The following is a 19,535-nucleotide window of genomic DNA, read 5'->3' as shown; positions in this document are numbered from 1 at the left end:
CATATCTTTTGCTTTAATTTTGAATATATATATATTTTGAAATAAGATGGTTTTATTTATTTTTGGAACCGGCAACAAGAAAGACAAATTGATTTGTTTTTGAAACCAGCAACAATAAATACAAATTATGTTTCAGGCCACCCTGTAAATCATCCAGTTCCTTTATCATGAGCATGATTCTAATAGTTTTTGTTGCTTAAACCTTTAAATTGTTGGTTATCAATACTCTTCAAAGGGCAGAAATCCATATTAACTGTTGTTTATTCGTGCTTTATAGGAAAAGTGGTGGATTTCTAGAGGGGCTCAATTTATCAAAGGTCACAACTCACAAGGGATTATGCTTTTCTAAGAAATTGAAAGATGACCTTGAGTTTGAAATCTTATTTGTTGGGTTTTTCTTTTTGTGCAATGCACGGAGTTGTATATTTTCAAGAGGTTGATCATCGCCTATCAAATATGACTCTTTTCAAGAAGCAAGCCATGCATCTCATTGGTCTTTTCTAGTATAATAACATAAAATGGATTATAGGATGGGCCTCAAGAAACAGTTTTGGTTCCTATAGCCCTTGAGTCTTTCCTTACCCGAAGTTTTGGTTTCTCCAAACTATTAGCAATTAAGCATCTTAGTTGGGCTTGGGGGTGCAATTTGGGATGGGCCAAACCCTTATTTTGAAAACCCACTTATAACATACAGCCCAATTATCGGTGATCGCAGAAGCTTCGTAAAAAGCCTTCAATTTGTCTCGGTTTCATCAGTCCAAAGAAGAGCCAATAAGGCAGCTAAACCTATACCGTTTGGCAAGATATGGGTTGCATTGTAATAGAACTCACACTCCGTCTGACTCTCCGGGTGAAATTCGTGCCTTACACCTCATCGGGTTATGCTACCTAAACCTACCCAATCCGGCCCCAATTGAACCCCTATTAAGCTCAAGAGGCTGAGGATCATCGTTCCCAACCCCACTTATTATGCAAAAATGTTCTTTACTAAAAATAAAAATAAAAATCCACCTATTATGCATCACATCTAAGATCAGTTCAAGGAACCGATGAGTTTTTAATATTAATAACTTTTAACAAGCCACCAAAAAGATTTAATTTAGCAGCTACCCAACATTTAAAATGGGAACACAGTTTTGAATTCGTCCATTATAATCAAACAATGCCAGCAAATTGAACAGCGAACAGGAAACGTAATCCCATTTCTTCTAATCTATGTTGTGTCCCATTACGATTTACGACCAACTGTAAAATCCTATTTCTTTTTTGTTTCCCGTTGCTTTTGTCCTGTCGTCACCATCCTCCGGTTAGTTTATACAAAGTCCAATCACAGCTTTCTAAGCAGAAAATGTCGATTTTTAAATATATATATATATATATATATATATATATATATATATATATATATATATATATATATATATATATATAAAACTGTAGATCTACAAAATTCTGTGCTCAGTCCTATTTTCACATATATAGGTGAGCACACCCTATACTGGTGAAACATACCCCCTGACCCCTGCAATGAAGCTACTTCGATAATTCGATTATAGCAAAAATGCTCAAAATGCATTCCTTCGATGGCCGGGGAGGAAATCATATGCAAGATAAATGACATCAATCTGGAGCGATTTTACCCGCGTAGCGTGTGCTACTTGAAAGAGCAAGTCACGCTGCGTGTTCTAGCAAGGAAGGATGCATTTAAGCTAGGGAATTTCCATCCGGACTGACGGGAACTTGAAGAGCCATTGCTGTTTGTATCTTCTGAAACATGGGTCCCATTAGGAACTTCAGCGCCAGTTGATGCGTTGGCTGTATCAGAAATTCCTTGCAGTTCCTGCACAGATATTGGCTTGAGTTCAACACATGGTGGAATGGTAGGTAAAAGGGCACGCTAGAACATGAAGTTAAAACCAAAAAAGGAATAAATATAATGGAGTTAAACTAACCTTCAGGCCTGATGCTGAGCCAACACTTAGAGGTGGTCGTGACAGCTGCAAAAGGAAATTTTATCTTACAGTATCAATTTCCATACTTTAAAAGACAAAGGAAAAGGCAAAAAATGCATTATTTCTTACTCTACTTGGATGTTGCTTTTGTTAATAGGTCCACAAACCTTGGGAGATTCATTAGATGCTGACGGAGATGGCAATTCCAGGGGTAGAATTTTGGCTGGTGATGCAGACTCATTAAATCCAGACAGAGATGCAGACTTGGTCTGTTGCCACACAATGAGGAACACGTTAGGAAATGGAGAAAGAAAAAAAATGATACATATCAAAACTATAATTGATTAAAATAAGAAGTTCAGCATCCCTCAAAAAAAGTGTACCTAGTTTTCATTGTTGTATTTTTATTTTATCTTATATTTTAGCAGTAATTTAAGATGGAATAAACATTTTTTTCGTGCTATGTAAGACTGGGGACTGCCCTCAAGATGGGAATGATATACTTGTTGGCAATGTGCCGTGTGGAGCACTTTCCATCTGGATATATAGCCTAATATCTTTACTATAAAATGCAGATACTTGCCTTGGCTTCACATCCAGGCCATGAAAGTTAAATCAGAATATTTTTCATCTTTTTATTTTTGTGTATACACATGCATGGCTCATGCCCTTCCACTACTACATATTAGTATGCATATGTAAATGCAATTATATGTAAATATGTATCTACACATGGCAAAGGGGTCTCAAGGTTGAGCGCTGAGGCACTTTCCTTAAACCTTGCATCAAAGTGAGCCTCAAGGAAGGTTTAAGTCTCATATGCTTCTTTAAAATAATGGTACTTACTCTTGAAATGGGTGTAATCTTTGGAAGTTCAAGAACTGGCCTGGAGGAACTGGCAGGTGAGGCCTACAAAGTTTGAAAAGAAGAATAAGAGAAACAGGGTGGGGGCTGCTCCAAGTAGAGAGTAATGTGAACAGTTCAGCATTGTCAGTTTAAGAATCTGAGTTTTTGCAATCAAACCACGGATAGAAGGTTTTGGCTTAAAATCATAAAAAACTTAAATTTAAACTAGGATGCTTTTAAATTTAGGCAAGCCAGAAAATCTGATATGAGGGATCAATTACATCATTAATGGTCAAGAATTCCTTTCATACCTGAATGCGGTCTAGAGGTCTGCTGTTTTCCAAGCTCCAGACAAAATTACACAATTTTTTAACACCTTCATTTGTAAGATCCTGAAGAACATTTTCATAACCATACCCATTACTGTGAGGAAACATAAATAAGTTGAATTTAAAAGAAAAGATAATGTACCTGTTTCCCTTCTATTCTACCAATTTTTGTCTCCTGAGACAGGGAAAAGCTTGGAATAAGTTGTTACACCACCCAAGGACCAACATAGCATTTCTTAAGCAATTGAAAATATGTATGTTCAATCTAGAGTAGGGAAGTTCAATTACCAGAGTTTGAACTGCACGGTGAACAGATTCAACATCCACACTGAACATTTTCAGATCTCCTTGTAGCTGGGAAACCTATAAAGTGCAACTATATATAGTTAACTCTGCACATAATTCAAAACCCATCCACAAGAAAGGACATTTTAAAAAGAGGCAAGCTGATAGTCCTACCTCCTCTCTGGTAGCAGCAGTAAGTTCCACACACTCATCTAGATTACTATCTACCCGATCAATTCTTGAAGATAGATGTTTCTTGGTAGCCTGCAAAGTAGGAAGGCAAGTAAATTTGGTATAAGATTAGAGCATAAAATTGATTTCTTTTTTTTTTTATTTTGGTCAACACGTCACTTTTCTGTTCCATGCAAGATAGACCATGTCTTTAGCTAGAGGATAAATGTTCCACTTTTCTGTTCTTCTCTTTTTCTAATTTTCTTAAAGACAAATGATACTTAAACAATGGGAAACTCCCATACAACAAAAAGAACAAAGGTTGAGATTCCTAAAGTGTTGGTATTCATTCTATTATTCTGTTGACTGTTTATGTCATTTCATGCCAACAACAGCCTCATAATTTCTATACATTTCAAAATCTTTTAGATGCCCCAATAGATGCAAAAGAATCTTCCAATCAGTCTCTTAAGGTCTTACAAAAAAAAAAAAAAAAGCCTTCCAATAAATAAATAAATTGATATTTATTTAAGAGAACCTTTGCATTCAGTTTGAGTGTCAAGTATGGATCATATAACTAAGACTTGGAGACAAGGATACAAGTACTATTTGATTTTTTTTAACCATCACTTGAATGAAAAGTGAGGTACTGCATACCTTTAGCACCAAATAAGCTTTAAAACATATGATATAATTCAATCCATGATTATTTTAGATGATTGTTAAGGTAAAATGTACTGTGGTTAAACTTATTTGGCGTTTTGTTATGTATATTAATGTTCCCTTGTAATAGTATATGTAAATTTTGATATATTATTACTGCACTTCACTATTTATATTTTACTTCCACAATCATTCATCTTCAATATTCTAGTGGTTCAACACTTCCACTCACCAGATCAGTCAAAAATCAAGAGTATATTACCAGAGCGAGTGCATTTGGATTGATTGGAACTAAGATCCAGCCAGGCCAGAGAGAAACTTTTGAGGACTAACAACTTCTGACGTTTAGATTTTTCCTGTGCCCAGATGGTGAAGGATGACAAAGAACTAAGCAAACTGTACTGAATTTGGTTGGAAATAGACGCACCCAGAGAAAGAACCAACCTACCACTTTACTACTCATTTCCTTTCTTTCCTTTTTCTGGATCAGTAACTGATGATTGTTCCATTGATAATAAGAGCAAGGATGCATATTGTATTACAGTATCGCAAATATACTTTCTATATCACTTCCTTATGGTAGAGCAAGCCCATTGTTGCCCTCCTCACTGCTCCTACTAGAGTTAAGTCTTTAGGTATCTGAACCCAGGAGGTCTTTAGTTAGAGGGCACCTGCCCCAGGTGAATAAATGTTCAGATCTGCAAGGGAATTTAGAAGCCAGGGTATCTAAGAAATTCTTCTACCTGTGGAAATTTCAAAATCCCAATGGACTTGTTGGTTTTAAGTCCTTGCAATACAGCTTATAACTTTGCTCTTATGAGTTGAGCAGACCTATCAGCCCTGACCATGCAATATGATTAATGTCTCTTAGAAGATGAAGCCACCACAAACCATTTTGTAAGGATGCCATCCATAGTGATCCAGTGAATGATGATTTTTATCAGCCCAATCAGTGTCTCTTAGGGTTGGGTTTTGTTTGGAAATTCTAGAATTTCCTTTTTTTCAAATTGTCCATAAGATGTTCTCTCTCATATATCTCCACATGATCTTGAGGAGGTTGGCTGAAATAGTGTCTATATTCAGTGGAGAATTACACTGCCCCAAATGAGTGTAGCAGAAATGTATATGCTGAGATGGGTTAGTGAAAAAACTAGAAAGGATAGGAAGTGATTTGTTGCAAGTCAAAGGGGCTAGAAGGGCTAGAGGCAGACCAAACAAGACAATGGTCAAAGTAGTTATAAATGATTTAAGTGCCCTTGATTCAACAATGGCTATGGCATTAAAAAGAATGGAATGGCAAAACAGGATTCATGTATCCAACCCCATATAGTTGGGATAAGGCTAGGATAATGATGATGATGATTGCAAAATCTAATTGAAGTTACTCTCCTATGCAAGGCATCAAGCATGGAGTGAATAGTTTTCCATGGAGAGAGAGCAAAGTTTCCCTGGTGCTAGTTTTGCATCTCATCTATTTAGCTGTATTCCAGGGATACTTTTCATTATAAAGTGCAGCGATTTATTTGAATCAATAAGTTTGGTGTTGAAGTTTTGGATGTCTGACAAATGCTTGTATGCATGCAGGGGAGGGTTGTACTTTATTGGTTCAGTGGGCTGAAGATGGTTAGGAAGTAGAGTAAAATGTGGAGGTGAGTGATATTTAGAGGGTTAATTGGGAGGTAAGCATTTCAGATGTTCTGGTCACAAGAGCGAGGTTTATTTGATCAGCAGGGTGGAGTTTCATTGGGAGGGGGGAAGGTTTGGATCAGTTATTTTGTGTGGTGGGGGTGATATCTTGTCACCACACAGTTGTATTTCTCGTTTCTCTTTTAATAAAATCTCATTCTTTAATCAAAATAGATATTCCTTTTTTTTCTTTCCTTCATTTTTTGGAGAGGAGGTTGGAGAGAAAATCAACACTTGAGTTTTTCCAAGAAATAGTGATGATACATCAACACCATTGAAAAGGGTCACCAAAGACTAGGGCTTCCATTTGGCGGGTATATCATTTGAAAACCAGTACCTACAATGTGCTTCAAAGAAGAAGACCTTATTGGCGCTTATCCCCACAAATTTGCTTTCTTTGTAATAGCAAGTGGAGAGACTATATGTCTATATCATTTGCTAATCTCCTGTCCTTTTGTCACTAATACTTGGGATCGGGTTTTCACTCTCCTTGGTTGCAGCAGTGGAGTCCCTCATTGGATGCACCAAACCTGTTCAATGTTGCATGGCTCAACACACCACAGAAGAGAGGGGAGATAATGTAGAGGTGCATCAGTGCTGCAGTTTTGTGGTCTATCTGAAAAGAGAGAAATGGAATAACTTTCAAAGGGAATGAACAAACAAAGAAGGCGAAGTTTGAGCCCATAAGAATGAAGGTGGTGCATTGGATTAAGACAATTAAGATATTTAAGCACTTCTTGGTGGATGACATGAGTAGAGGATGGAAGCAGGCTGCCTCCTTATCTACAGCCAAGACAAGAAGGATTGTGTCATGGCACCCACCTGTAAGAAACCAAATAAAGTTGAATTTTGATGGATGTAGCTTGGCCAATCAAGCTCAATGAGGAATTGGGGGAGATTTTAGGGATGAGTATGGATCCACTCAAGTTATGTTTTCTGGTCCTATAGGCTTTGGAATGTCTGTCAAGGCTGAACTAAATGCAAATACTACATGGTCTAAGACTGGCAACAACACTAAAATACGGTAACATGCTAGTGGAAGGTGATTCTAGAGTGGTAGTAAGTTGGCTAAGAGGACAAGAACAATGGCAGTACCAGCAGAGTCTAAAGGAAATCAAGAGCCTACCAAGGAGGTAGATGATACTTTAGCTAAACGAGTACAAAGGGAACAGTGTTTTTTATTGGGTGCAAGCGTGGGATCTGCCCAACATTGTAGCAGGATGCTGGGCACATTGTATATACTGATTCTTTTTAACTCTAATAAAAGTTGAAGTTATCCATCAAAAAAATGGAAATGTATTTATAGAAAAGACATCTCATTATAACATTCAACATGATTACCAAATATTAAGAAGAATTGTTCAAAAGAAAAACTTGCCGTAGTAGATGAAAAAACATCCTCAAGTTGTTTAGCTACAGTAGCACAAGCATCAGACCAACTGCGTCTTGTCACAAACATCATGTCAGATATCTTCCAGCCCTGAGAAATGTAAAGAGAACCAATGGGTTGCAGCATTGAATAACTGCAAAAGAAACAACAAACAGAAGACAAACATTTATGGCAGAGCATCTAATGAAAAATCTAATGAGTATGAGCATAATAGCCTCAGATTTTGTCAGCTGAAAAAGAAGATTTGATTTTACCATTGCTTCATGAATCCTTTAAACAGCAATGTATTTGTCTAGGATTAGTTCCTAGTTGTTTAGTTGATCTTTTGTTTAAGAAGTTTATTGTTGTCAGGAGCCACTAATATTATCCAATTCAAATGTCATGTTAGGACAGACTCCTATTTATAATCTTATGCATGCTTGAATTTCAGACACTGATTGGCATCATTCAAACTTCTTTATCTGCTGACTCTCTAGGTTCTCTCCCCTTGTCTAATGTCTCACATTTAGTGTTGCTGCAAAGGAATATGCTGAATCCCCAATTCTACCTTCTCTTCTCCCATCCTACCTTCTGTTTCAATTGTTGCCTCTTCTCCTATCCTAGGCGCGCGCGCGCGTGTGTGTGTGTGTGTGTGTGTGTTACCATCAACTCTTCTCAGAGATCCTTTCAAGGCTCTTGACCCTATCATCACCAAGGGAATCACCAAAAATATATAAAAAGGAAGAGGATGTCTCAAAACGCTTCATCACTGCACTTTTTCATTTATGGTTCCCAGACCAAACACTTCCAAGGTCCTAACCCACTGGAGGAGCCCCCACTCTATTTCCTTTTATGTATTTGAATCTATAGATATGATGACTACCCTTCATTGCCATTGCCTGCTATACCACCTTCCCCTTGGAAGGACCCCTCATCACTTCTGGTTTCCTCTGGGTTGAAAGAGATGTTCCTTTTCTTCCTCCTAATAATAGCACTTATTACATCATTGTAGTATTCCTAAGACGCCACTAGTTAAGAGCTCAAAAAACCTTTTATACTCCTCTTTTGAAGTGAATTTTGAGTGCACCAAACTCTATACTAATTCCAACTAGTAGTACCAAACTCGCCTTTATTGGGCTCATGGGTCCAACTACAAGGCATAACTATCTACATGCTCCCCATTTGCCCAATTGCCCTTTTTTGTTTAGGGGATTGAGGGCTGTATGGGGCTGTTTTGTATATCCTCTGTTCATTTCTCTTTGTACAGGGATTTCTATAGTTGATTTTTACTGAAATCACTTTACTTTACAGTTTTCAAAAAAATAAAAAGCTGCCTTCTACAATAACTACTACTATTTTCATTCACAATTGGTAACTTTGCACAAACAAATCAGATGATGGATCCAATTGCACAACCAATATGACTCAATTATAATATGAAGTCACATATATCACCACATGATACCCAGAAACCTGTAAATAGGTACCACATTGTGTTGAATATTTTGAAGTACCCAATACTTGACTCCTCTGGAAAACATGGGCACCACTTGACTCCACCTGAAAACCACAGCTAGATGATGGAATTTGAGATCTAGCCAAAATCATGTAATGCACTGGTTGATCCCCCTTCCCCTATGCATTGCAAGTCTTGCTATGAGGTGTCAACTTTCAACCTTCTACCAGATTTGTGGCCACTTTAAGTCCAGAATTCTTCATTCCCACAACCACCCTGTGGGCTGGATATGTAATTTAAAATTAAATTTCATCAGTGCCCTCTACTGCATCTTGCACAGATAACTAATCATTTGGAGCCACCTTGATGTGGGAGAGGAAAAGATTAAAATTGTAAAATTTAAATCTCTTATATTATTATATTTTTAGATAGTAGGGATATTATGGTCATTTTACATATTTTCCATGTCAATCTGGCCTAGTAGTTTGGTTTTCTAGTCACAGACTCATAGTTAGCTTGTGTCTGGAATCTCGTAGTCACTGGTTAAGTAGCTTAGGAAACATTGAGTTTTCTTTCTGTAGTTGAGTTTTTTGAGTTCTTACAGCTCATGCTAAGTCTGGTGAGTGATTCCCATGCCCTAGAGTGATTCTAGGCACACCATTGAATGATTCCAGGATATACATATATTTCTTCTTTTGAGAGAAGAAGATCCCCCCCTCCCACCATGATTTCCAGCATATGGGCAGTTGGTTTGAAATCCAATACCAGAAGCTTTGGGAAGCTTTTGAAATCTTTCCCTACCAAGGAAGAGAGGTAAGATTATGTGGTGGTGTACAAAGGCAGCTTAATGGTGTCTATGGTCAAAAGAAGCCACTATTTAAACTAAAATTGTAAAGATGATGCATTGGATCAAAACTTTAAAGGTTTTTGAATCACTCTATGACTGATGTCCTTAAAATTTGGCAATGGGTGGTCTAATCTTCTTAAGACAAAGAAGTTGTTCAAAGAACTGGAAGAGAAATTTCCAATGCCTCTGAGAGAGTCTGATACAGGATCCAAAGAAAATATTTCAAAGGATGAAGACAGACATGATCAGTTGTTTGAAAAGAACACGGTGCTGGAATTGGAACGGATCAATAAGGAGCTTAAGGATTGATGGAATTCAGGAAGACTACTCATGCAGTAAGAGAATTTAGAAATCAGAGAAAGAATTGAAATTTTCCAGTGTCAAAAATCTTTGCTAGATTAAAAGGTGGGGTGTTTGGGATCGAACAAGTAAGAAAGTGATGAAACCCGACAAAGTTTTAAAGTAGGGAACTTCTGATCATGTTTGGATCCTCTTGGGTGTTGGTCTGTTGGCATGTATTGGGATTTTTCCCGATCAGGATTGCTTTTGTTTTGAGATTATAGTTTGGAAGATAGTTTGTCCAGTTTAGGTCTGGTGGTTTGTTGGCTTTTCTCAGTATTGGAATTCTCTGTTTTTTTTGTTGTTTTTCTCATTGGGTTGTTTTTAGTTTTGGAGATGTGGGGCTTTGACGTTTTTTTTTTTTTCTTTTTCTCTTTCGGGTGACTTCTGGTCATCTTTCTTGTAATTTTCTTTTTACTTTTAATAAATTTTTACTATAAAAAAATGCCTTTGGTTTCCTTAGAATGGAAATCGCCTTATTCTAATCTTTTCAAATTAAATTTTGATGGCTGAACCGGCAAATTTTCATAACATTATACCTTTGGTGGTAGAAGGAGATCCTAGAGTGTTGTGGTGGGTTGGTTGGAGGAAATACTCAAGGATCTTGTAGTATTGAGGCTCAATGAAGGAGATAAGAACTGTGGAAAGGTAAATAGATATAATCTACTTTTGAACTTGCAGAAAATAAATTTGCAGATGCACATGCACTTTCTAAATAGGGGGTTAATAGAATTCAATTGTTTAGGGGTATGAGAATGAAATGTAACGAGAAAAAAGGATGGGTTAGGTGGTAGATGCTAGCCTAATAAAAGGGGAGGGGGTACTTGTCATCTTTTTTTTTTTGTGCAATATCTAATAAAGTTCACATTGATAAAAAAAAATATATCTAAGAAAGTTTACAATACCAATAAAAGACTCTAGGAGTTAAAAATCATACTTTCAAATATTTAGCAGATCTATTCATCAAAAAATATTTAGCAGATCTTGATTCTTGAAGCACAATTTCGTCAATTTAACCATGTTACTGAGCCCAAGCTTGGCATATATGGATGGAAAAGGCAAGGGAATGGATCAACAAGGTACTAGATATGGAATTCGCACCAAAAGTTGAAGTATCTAACATGGTATAACAGCATTGTAGAAGTATCTCAGTATCATAGGATAAAGTTCAGCTTGTTTAGAGCCCAACTCAGCCACCACAAATGGGTATCATATTTTGACCTAATTAACTAGAACGGTAAGATTATATTTTAAGGAAAACCACTCATTCTACGAGTCATGGCACAATAAAAATCTTAAATGAAAAGAAGATCAATCACCTTCAACCGTATATACCCATATCCTACAACTAAAACTACCACAACTGGCACACTGTAGGCCCTGGCACCTGCACATGATGGAAACTGGTCAAAAAATGTCCTAGAATCATAACAAAGTAACATAGACTAGTATTAACAAAGCTTACAAAGTAAGATGAGTAAGAATATGTGCATTTCTTTTGGAGATAAACAAAAACCTTTAATTTAAGAGGAAAGGAAAAAACTGAAAAGGTGCTCACTATGCATACAAACAAGAAAGACGACTGGAGCCCCCCAAGCAACAGGTGAACTGAAAAATAGAAAAGAAGTTCCCCCTCCTAACCTATTAAAAAAAAATAAAGGACGCTCCCCTCCCCCTCCCAAGGAAAAGAACAAAATAATGGGGGTGAAAACCACACAAATAGAACCAAGAAAGAAAAAAGAAACTCGATAAGACACCAAACAAATCTCCCAACTGTCAAAGGTGACAAGACAAAGTACTTATCCAAAAAATAGGGTGACAAGACAAAGGCATAAAGGAACAAAGCACACACATACACAGACTATCCAAACAAAACAGCCATCACATCTACTAGGAACAAAAACCTAGTACCCTAGAATAGATAGCTACCAAAAGCTCCAATAGATGCAACAACATCCATGAGGCATGAGCCCCAGAAGACAAGTTCCTCTGCCAACCACCTTTCTTATTTTAAAGCATCTGGTACACTGGCCAGATTGAACAATTCTAATAGCCATTGAGAAGAGTTTAGGAACCTCCTTGAAAGAAACTTCATGATCACCCCCACCCAAAGCATTTTTCTTGAGTTTATCCCCCTTGAAATCCAGATATTACCCGAACAGCACATCAATCTCGCTGTCTCTCTCTTCCAATTCCTTGCCACTACCATCACCATCATTCTTTCAAAACCCACAGCCACTGTTTCAATACTAATTTGAAGTGACATAAGTTCTTCTCTATCTTCCAATTGACAGAAAAATTTTGAAGAAAAATCCATCACCAACAAAGCCTGCTTTGCACTAAATCAATCTATTTAGAAATCTACATCATTCATCCCTCGGGATGTTTCCAATGTCAAAGTTCTTGTCTTGTTGGAGCTATCATCACCTATATCTCAACACCCAAATCATTTTTACAATCTAAATCTGTCAACCCATTGAAGACCATCCAGGGTGCACATTATTACATTTAATCCAACTAGAATGAAATATGCACTGTTTATTAGAGAGAATGTTCTTGGGCAAAATGTGATAAGCATGTCTGTATATCATTTATTATATAAGGCATGTATATCAAAATGTGATAAGCATGTACATGTAAATCCCTGTGTACAGCTCCTTGTTGTACGTGTTTTTTGCTCTATTTCAATGATATTATACTTTACCTGTTTCAAAAGAAATTATTATACAAGGCATAACTTATAAAACTTCCCACAACATATAGATGCAGAAAAATAGATTTGCAAATACCTATTTTGATAGGAAACTCATGATGTTAGCTAAAAATACCAATTAACACCAAAAGCATGAAGCCTGATAATAACTACAATACCCAGATGCCAATATAAAAATAGACACTAGTATAGAAACTGAAATATCACTCTTCAATTCATGAATTCAAATAATAATTATGTACCCAATGTACTAACAATTAATTACTTAGATGGGATTATCAACCCTATTTGCTGATAATAATGATTGAACTTCTAATCTTTTAGCAGTATTTTAAAAGGTACTTAACACTTAAACCCTGATTAGAAATTTAAGGGAAGCAATTTGAGGTTCCTGCACCAACATGTTAACAATGTGCATATACATCACATCTTCTTCTGCCGTACATCACTGTAATGCATCTGATTCAGTAATTAAAACAAGGGAGAGTTAAAGATATCCTTGCCCCTCTTTATTTTTCAGCAATTTAGTTAGTTTAGACAAACACATTAGTTAGCCTGTTTCACATATCTGGGCTTTTTGAGATCCTTTAGAAATTTTACGGTCCGATTCAGAAGGCAAATTGAAGAGGCTTGCAGGAATTATATGTTTAGGATAATTGTGATTACCATAAGATACAGGTGGGGGACCCAAATGGCACATTTTCAGTTAAGTCCTCCAACAAATTAATCAGGGGGGTCACAGTATCAACTTCTGGAGTGCCTAAAGATTTGAAAACTTAGGCCTCATAGGATGGTAGCTTCTAGCTTCTATGCAAACTATAGTACTTAGGAAAATTCTTACATTGGATCAATTCAAGAAAATATACTTTTGTTTCGCAAGCAGGTGAGTGAGGAGAAATCCAAAGAAGATGGTAAATACTAGTATCTTCAATCTTGTATAGAAGAAGAAATCTGGTGATTATCATTTTATTTTCCAAACTGACTAGAGGATTCCACAGTAGACATATGAGTTGGTGCAGTCTTGGTCTTTCATTCCTTTAGAAATGAAGGATTTTTTTTTATCAAAATGAAGGATTAAATTACCACTTTCTCTATTTTTTAGTGTATCTCTGAAAAGAGGCTGTGTCATATGCATCAAGAGGTCGAAGCTCCTTGCCTTGCACCTTCACCATTTAATGCATGTCTTCCAGTGTTTTTATTAACTTTTTAAACTCAAATCAACTTACTAAGCCTTGTCCTAACTCCCGACAATATGGGGTTGGCTACACAAATCCTGTATCCGCCATTCCACTCTGTGCAATGCCACATCCATTGTTAAAGAATGGACTTTGAAGTCATTTCTCACCATTTCAACCCATGCCCTTTTTGGCCTGGCCCTGGCTCTTCTAGACCCTTCAACTTGCAAAAGATCACTTCTACTGGTGCTGTAGATGGTTTTCCCTGTACATAACCAAACCATTAAGTCTCTTTTCCCTCATTTTACCACTAATTGGAGCAACTCCTAGGTTCCTATGAATATATTCGTTTTTATCTTACTCTTTCTACCCATCCATCTCAGCATTCACGTTTCTTTTTTTTTTTTTTTTTTTTTTGAGAAGAAGATAACTTATATTCAAAAAAGGGGGAGGGATGTACATAAGAGATGTACAAACAGGCCAAAAGCACAAAAGAATAGCCTGTATCAAACTAAAGATGGAAAAGAGTTGGCACCTTACAAAAAGTCCCTTCCCAACCCTTGCTTTGCTAAGGCATCTGCAGTTTTATTGATCTCCCTGGGAATCCATCCAAAGGAGCAGTCTGTTCAGCAAAGAAGATAACTCGTGAATTTCTACCAGGAGATGAGCTAGCTTCCAAGGACCCTCTTCCGAATCTTTTGCCCACTTGAGTCTCCTACTGCTAATGGACTAAATGATTGTTCTTAGCAATTCTTAAACCTTCTAGAAGATACCGGACTTCAGCTTCTGAGGCGTTCACATCTTGGATTGGACCACTAAAGGCCCACAAAATATCTCCTGCAGAGTTTCTCACAGTACCCCCTATTCCTGCAGCTGATGGAGGCTTGGGAGGAGGGGGGGGGGGAATTGGAACAGATGGAGAGGACAGGGAAGTATACAGGATTTGCAGCCAACTTCTTTGTAGCTCCTCTCTGTTTACCCCTTCAAAGAGCTGGTGGACCAGCATCCAAGAGAAAATTTTTGAAAATCTTCTCACGAACACTATCCAAGGGGGAGAAATGTCTTCAAAGATTCTTTTGTTCCTGCAGCTGATGGAGGCTTGGGAGGAGGGGGGGGGGGGGAATTGGAACAGATGGAGAGGACAGGGAAGTATACAGGATTTGCAGCCAACTTATTTGTAGCTCCTCTCTGTTTACCCCTTCAAAGAGCTGGTGGACCAGCATCCAAGAGAAAATTTTTGAAAATCTTCTCACGAACACTATCCAAGGGGGAGAAATGTCTTCAAAGATTCTTTTGTTCCTTTCTTCCCAGATTCCCCACATCACCACATGAATTACTGCTTTCCAAAAGAGCTTTCCTCTTTTCCCCATCTTTGGATTGGTCCACTGGATAACAAAATCAGTGACTGAGTTTGGAGGAGTCCAGCTGTAGTTCCCAGATTCACATTTCTACTAAACTCATCTTTTGAATGTGCTTTTTCTTGGTTGCCCAACTGCTTCATATAACATTGCCAGCCTTATAACCGTTGTATAATATTTTTTTTCCCTTTAGCCTAATTAGTATTCTCCCGTCACATAGGACTCTGGAGGCACCCCTCTGTTTTTTCCCAACCTGCTCTAATTATATTGGTAATTCTATTGGTAACATCCTCCTCATTCTTCCACTTGTTATGGATCATAGAACCAAGGTAACAAAAGAGCTTTTGTTGAGATCATATGGTCAAAACATTTAGAAAATTCCTTAATAGCAAGATTGATCATAAACTTGTGATATACCATTTTTACATTGCATAAATAAAGCAATCAAGTAAACTGCAGGGAAAACCCCAAAACTACAGCAGAAAACTCATTTGCCTCTACAGCAATATATTAGCATCTTTTCAACATAGGTATCTTCTGCAGCTCTGCTATAATAGAATCACACCAATATTATTTACCAATAATTCCATAAATAAATAATAGAATTTTCAAATAACAAATGATTCAGTCCCCGGTACTACAAGAGAAAGATTGTCATGTTCCAACCTGATGAACTCCCAGTTACAATTGTAACTGATCTATTTGATGCCAAAAGTTGAAGTTCTTGCCGTAGGCTATTGACCTGCAAAAGTGTGCAGTATATCATTATCTCTACTCTAGTATGTCATTTCCAACTATTTTCAGTTGGAGAGGAAGGTGAGGAAGGTGATCAAGCTTCAATCCAGGTGATATTCATACTTTCAAAGCAAGGGTACAATACATAACTATCAGTTTGATACACCAAGTATGTTTTAGCAAAATATGTAAATGATTTTAAAGATAATATTCATTATCCTATACCCCAAACCACTCATGTTCCTTTGAGAGGTTTGATTCTTATTATCAAGGGGGACAAATATTTCAAGTTAGAAGGTAGACAATAGACCTCATTTGGCTTGTTTGAGAGAGAAGGCACTTTGTCGATTTCAACATTTTTCAAAACCTAATTCAATTCATCATATTCCTCTAATAAATACCCAATATTCATATAATCTTAATGGGTAGAATGATTTAGGGAACTTTTTCAAGAATCATCCAAGTCTATGACATAAACGACACAATCTTAGAACTGAATTTTCCAGCATGTCCCCAGAAAAATACCCAAACCAGATTAAAATCATTCACAACTATAATAAAATACTTCAAATAATTCAAGTACAAGGTAGATAGGCCTAACCATGGTTCTATAGTTAAAAGAAAAGTGCATATTTAAGCTACATTGAAGAAAATATAGAAGCAGAATGTCAACCTGTGCCAGAAGTGAATCATTTTGCGGCTTTGCCTTTAATGAAGGAGATTCATCTCGCTGAAGTTGCTTCCAAACAATCTGGTTAAAAATGCCAATCACAGAACTACAGCATTTAGAATGATTTACCACCGAGCAGTTTAAAAATAAAAAGAGAAAGTATTGGGAGAGCAAAGTTCTAGTACATTATTAGTTTCATATAATAGAAATTTGTGATCATAAATCATGTTAAATGAAGAGTCTTGAGAGAACAGAAGAGATTGTGCATGACAATATCTATTATAAATTGAGCAGTTATGAATTCCCTTTTTATTTTGATAGTCAAGCAATGAACTGCCTTTGACATGCAGGGCAGAGTACTATTCTTTACCTTTCTTCTCTTAATGAAATCATTAATTAACAGAAGAAAAGAAGGGGTACAATTCCTTCTCAGCCACTCACATTTAATTCCTTGAATGTGAATTCAACCAAACCTATTTGAAGTGAAGCCTAATCAGGAAACAGATTGATTGTTTACATGTAGATTCCTACTTCCTAAAAAAACGCAGAAGCTACCCCCTCTCCCAATAAATAAAGGATGAAATATGAATTTTGAGGCTGAATGGCACCATATCAACTGTGACATCAAGCTTTTGAATTCAAAATGGATCTTGCTTTGAGGCTCAATGGTACCATATCTGCACCAGATGCCAGATTATATGGCATATGATGGTGCTGAAATGCAATCTTTACAAGCAAGCTTTCTAAGGGGAAAAGGTAAATAATGATGGCACCGAAAAGCATGTAAATTTAGATGATGCGTGCATTGATGTAAATGTATATAACCTCATACTTTATCATATTGGTAGAAAATAGTACTCTTCTCATACTTCTTACATTAGTAACATCACCTAAAAGTCAATCTCTTGAATGAGCAAAAAGAATACTTCAAAGGAAGGGGCAGAAGACACAAGGCACCATATAAGACACTTTTTTTTTTTTTATGGATACACCATATAAGACACTTCATTGAAAAAGTTAAAACACAAGCCTAATATCAGACAAACTACTTAAGCTCCTTTGTTGTGAGGAAGAAAAACAGATACCTTCAAAGCACCCGAAAAAAAATCAGAGACATCCGATACACGTCCTTCCTTTGCAAGCACAGATCCAAGTATACCTGAAAGACAAATACAAATCATTATCACTTTATCAGTAATTAGAATTTCAGGTTATTGGGCATGAAATGACTTGTGCGATTAAAAAATTGAGGAACATCCAAAAAGGAGGGGTAAATTCAAAGAAGGGTAAAATTTTAACAGAAATCAATTTCTAGGATAATTCATTTCCAATTATCATTCAAAGAGAATATGAGGTCACCAGAAAATGGTATAATAATAATTGTTGTTAATATCCTAAAATAACAGAGTGATACTTCTTTTCCTTTTTGGGGGGAGGAGGAGGGTTTGGTAACACCGTCTAAGGACTGTTATGCCCCATTTAGTATTTCTAATTCCATGATTCCTTGGTATATAAGTTTTAAACTTGCTTTATACATTAAACATGAAAACAAGACAATCAGAACTGATTGTCATAGGACTATGGAGTTCAACTACTTGATGAAACAAAAGGAAAAGCGAGTAGACACATGACGTCGCATATTAGTATACTAATACATGTCTCCGAAGTTCAAATGGAACAAGTTTCTGTCAATCTATCTAACATTAATCAACCTGGGGAAGAAGTCTCTCCAACACATAGAATAGTCTGCACGGGTTTTACTCGTTCTACGATACATACTGGTAAAAAGGATCATAAAGCAATATCAATTATAAAGATGAATCATGTTATGAGAATAATTTCTCTCTAAAGTTTCGACAATCGCTCTGCTTGAATATGTTTGATCATCAATTCATCATAAACCTAGGTTTAATAAAAACTAATTTCATGCTTATCAGAAGATTGAATGAAAAGTATTATTGGGAATGAATTGAATAAGCCCATATTCCGTTAAATCCTGAGTGCGCGAATACAGAAAAGAGCTTAAGGAAGCAGATAAAAAAGGCTAAGAGATATTATACAGAATATTGAGAGAAGGTGGGTGGGTATGTAACCTGCACCGACGAGGATGGTGAGCTTCCCGAGAGGAAGCGACATGGCTGGCGAAACCCTAGCAAGATGGTAGGAAACAATGGAGCATTTTTTTTTCTGCTGGTATGGCCTGTTATCGCAGTTGGAATCAACGAAGGGCAGCGTTACTCGGATGCTGTATCTGTATGACAACACTGACTTACAAGTTTGTATCATGATGTTACATATAAATCCTTAATTCCGTTCTAAAATGACGGAGATGTCCGTTAAAAGAAAGAATCTTCTCTCTCTCTACATATATGGGGAACTTCTCTCTCTATCTATATATATGGGAAATGGAATCTACTCGTGCGACTAGATTTCCAATCTCACGTGTAAATAATTGGTTCGTGTATCCATTGCATCATACACACCTGTCCCGACTTTTTTTCTTTTTTCATCTTTTCGAGAGGCTTCTCTTCCAAGCGAGTCTTCCTCTTAGAGAGAGTTCTGTTGCGAAGGGAGAACGAAGGAGGTCCCGAAGGCTTCACAAAGGCCTTCCTGAAGTCTCCCTCTTGAGCTCTTGAGTTCTGGAAGCAACAGCAGCGGCAGTGCGGTGGTGCGGCGGTTTGGCCTTCTCCACTCATTTTCAGGGAGAACTAAGGAGATCCCGAAGGCTTCACAAAGGCCTTCCCGAAGTCTCCTTCTTGAGCTCTTGAGTTCTGGAAGCAACAGCAGCGGCGGTGTGGTGGTGCGGTGGTGCAGCGGTTTGGCCTTCTCAACTTGTTCATCTTAGCGGTGGTGCCTTCCTTCACCTATCTCTCTCTTCCTTTCTTCTTCTTTTTCTTCTTCTTCTTCTTCTTGCCCCCTCCCGCTGTTTTCGTTTCTTCTG

General features: G+C 37.1%; 1 protein-coding gene across 1 annotated transcript; it reads right to left on the bottom strand.

Annotated features, from left to right (window-relative positions):
* Positions 1 to 1,520: 1,520 nt before the first annotated feature.
* Positions 1,521 to 18,878, bottom strand: LOC148862436 (uncharacterized). The gene is made up of 14 exons (XM_088980008.1): positions 18,688 to 18,878; positions 17,680 to 17,753; positions 16,598 to 16,675; positions 15,856 to 15,931; positions 11,263 to 11,330; positions 7,311 to 7,412; positions 3,587 to 3,676; positions 3,416 to 3,490; positions 3,270 to 3,302; positions 3,110 to 3,190; positions 2,799 to 2,861; positions 2,120 to 2,221; positions 1,953 to 1,997; positions 1,521 to 1,840 (listed from the first exon to the last, which is right to left on the bottom strand). The coding sequence occupies exons 1-14, from the start codon at positions 18,728 to 18,730 to the stop codon at positions 1,655 to 1,657; spliced, it is 1,116 nt and encodes a 371-aa protein (XP_088836134.1). The 5' UTR covers positions 18,731 to 18,878; the 3' UTR covers positions 1,521 to 1,654.
* Between the last annotated feature and the right edge of the window lie 657 nt (positions 18,879 to 19,535).

Source organism: Nelumbo lutea, chromosome 3, assembly GCF_056320005.1.
Source record: "Nelumbo lutea isolate HS-2025 chromosome 3, American lotus-T2T, whole genome shotgun sequence".
NCBI classification, from domain to species: Eukaryota; Viridiplantae; Streptophyta; class Magnoliopsida; order Proteales; family Nelumbonaceae; genus Nelumbo; species Nelumbo lutea.
The sequence above is the reverse complement of the archived record's forward strand: the minus strand, read 5'-3'. Positions and strand labels throughout refer to the sequence as shown.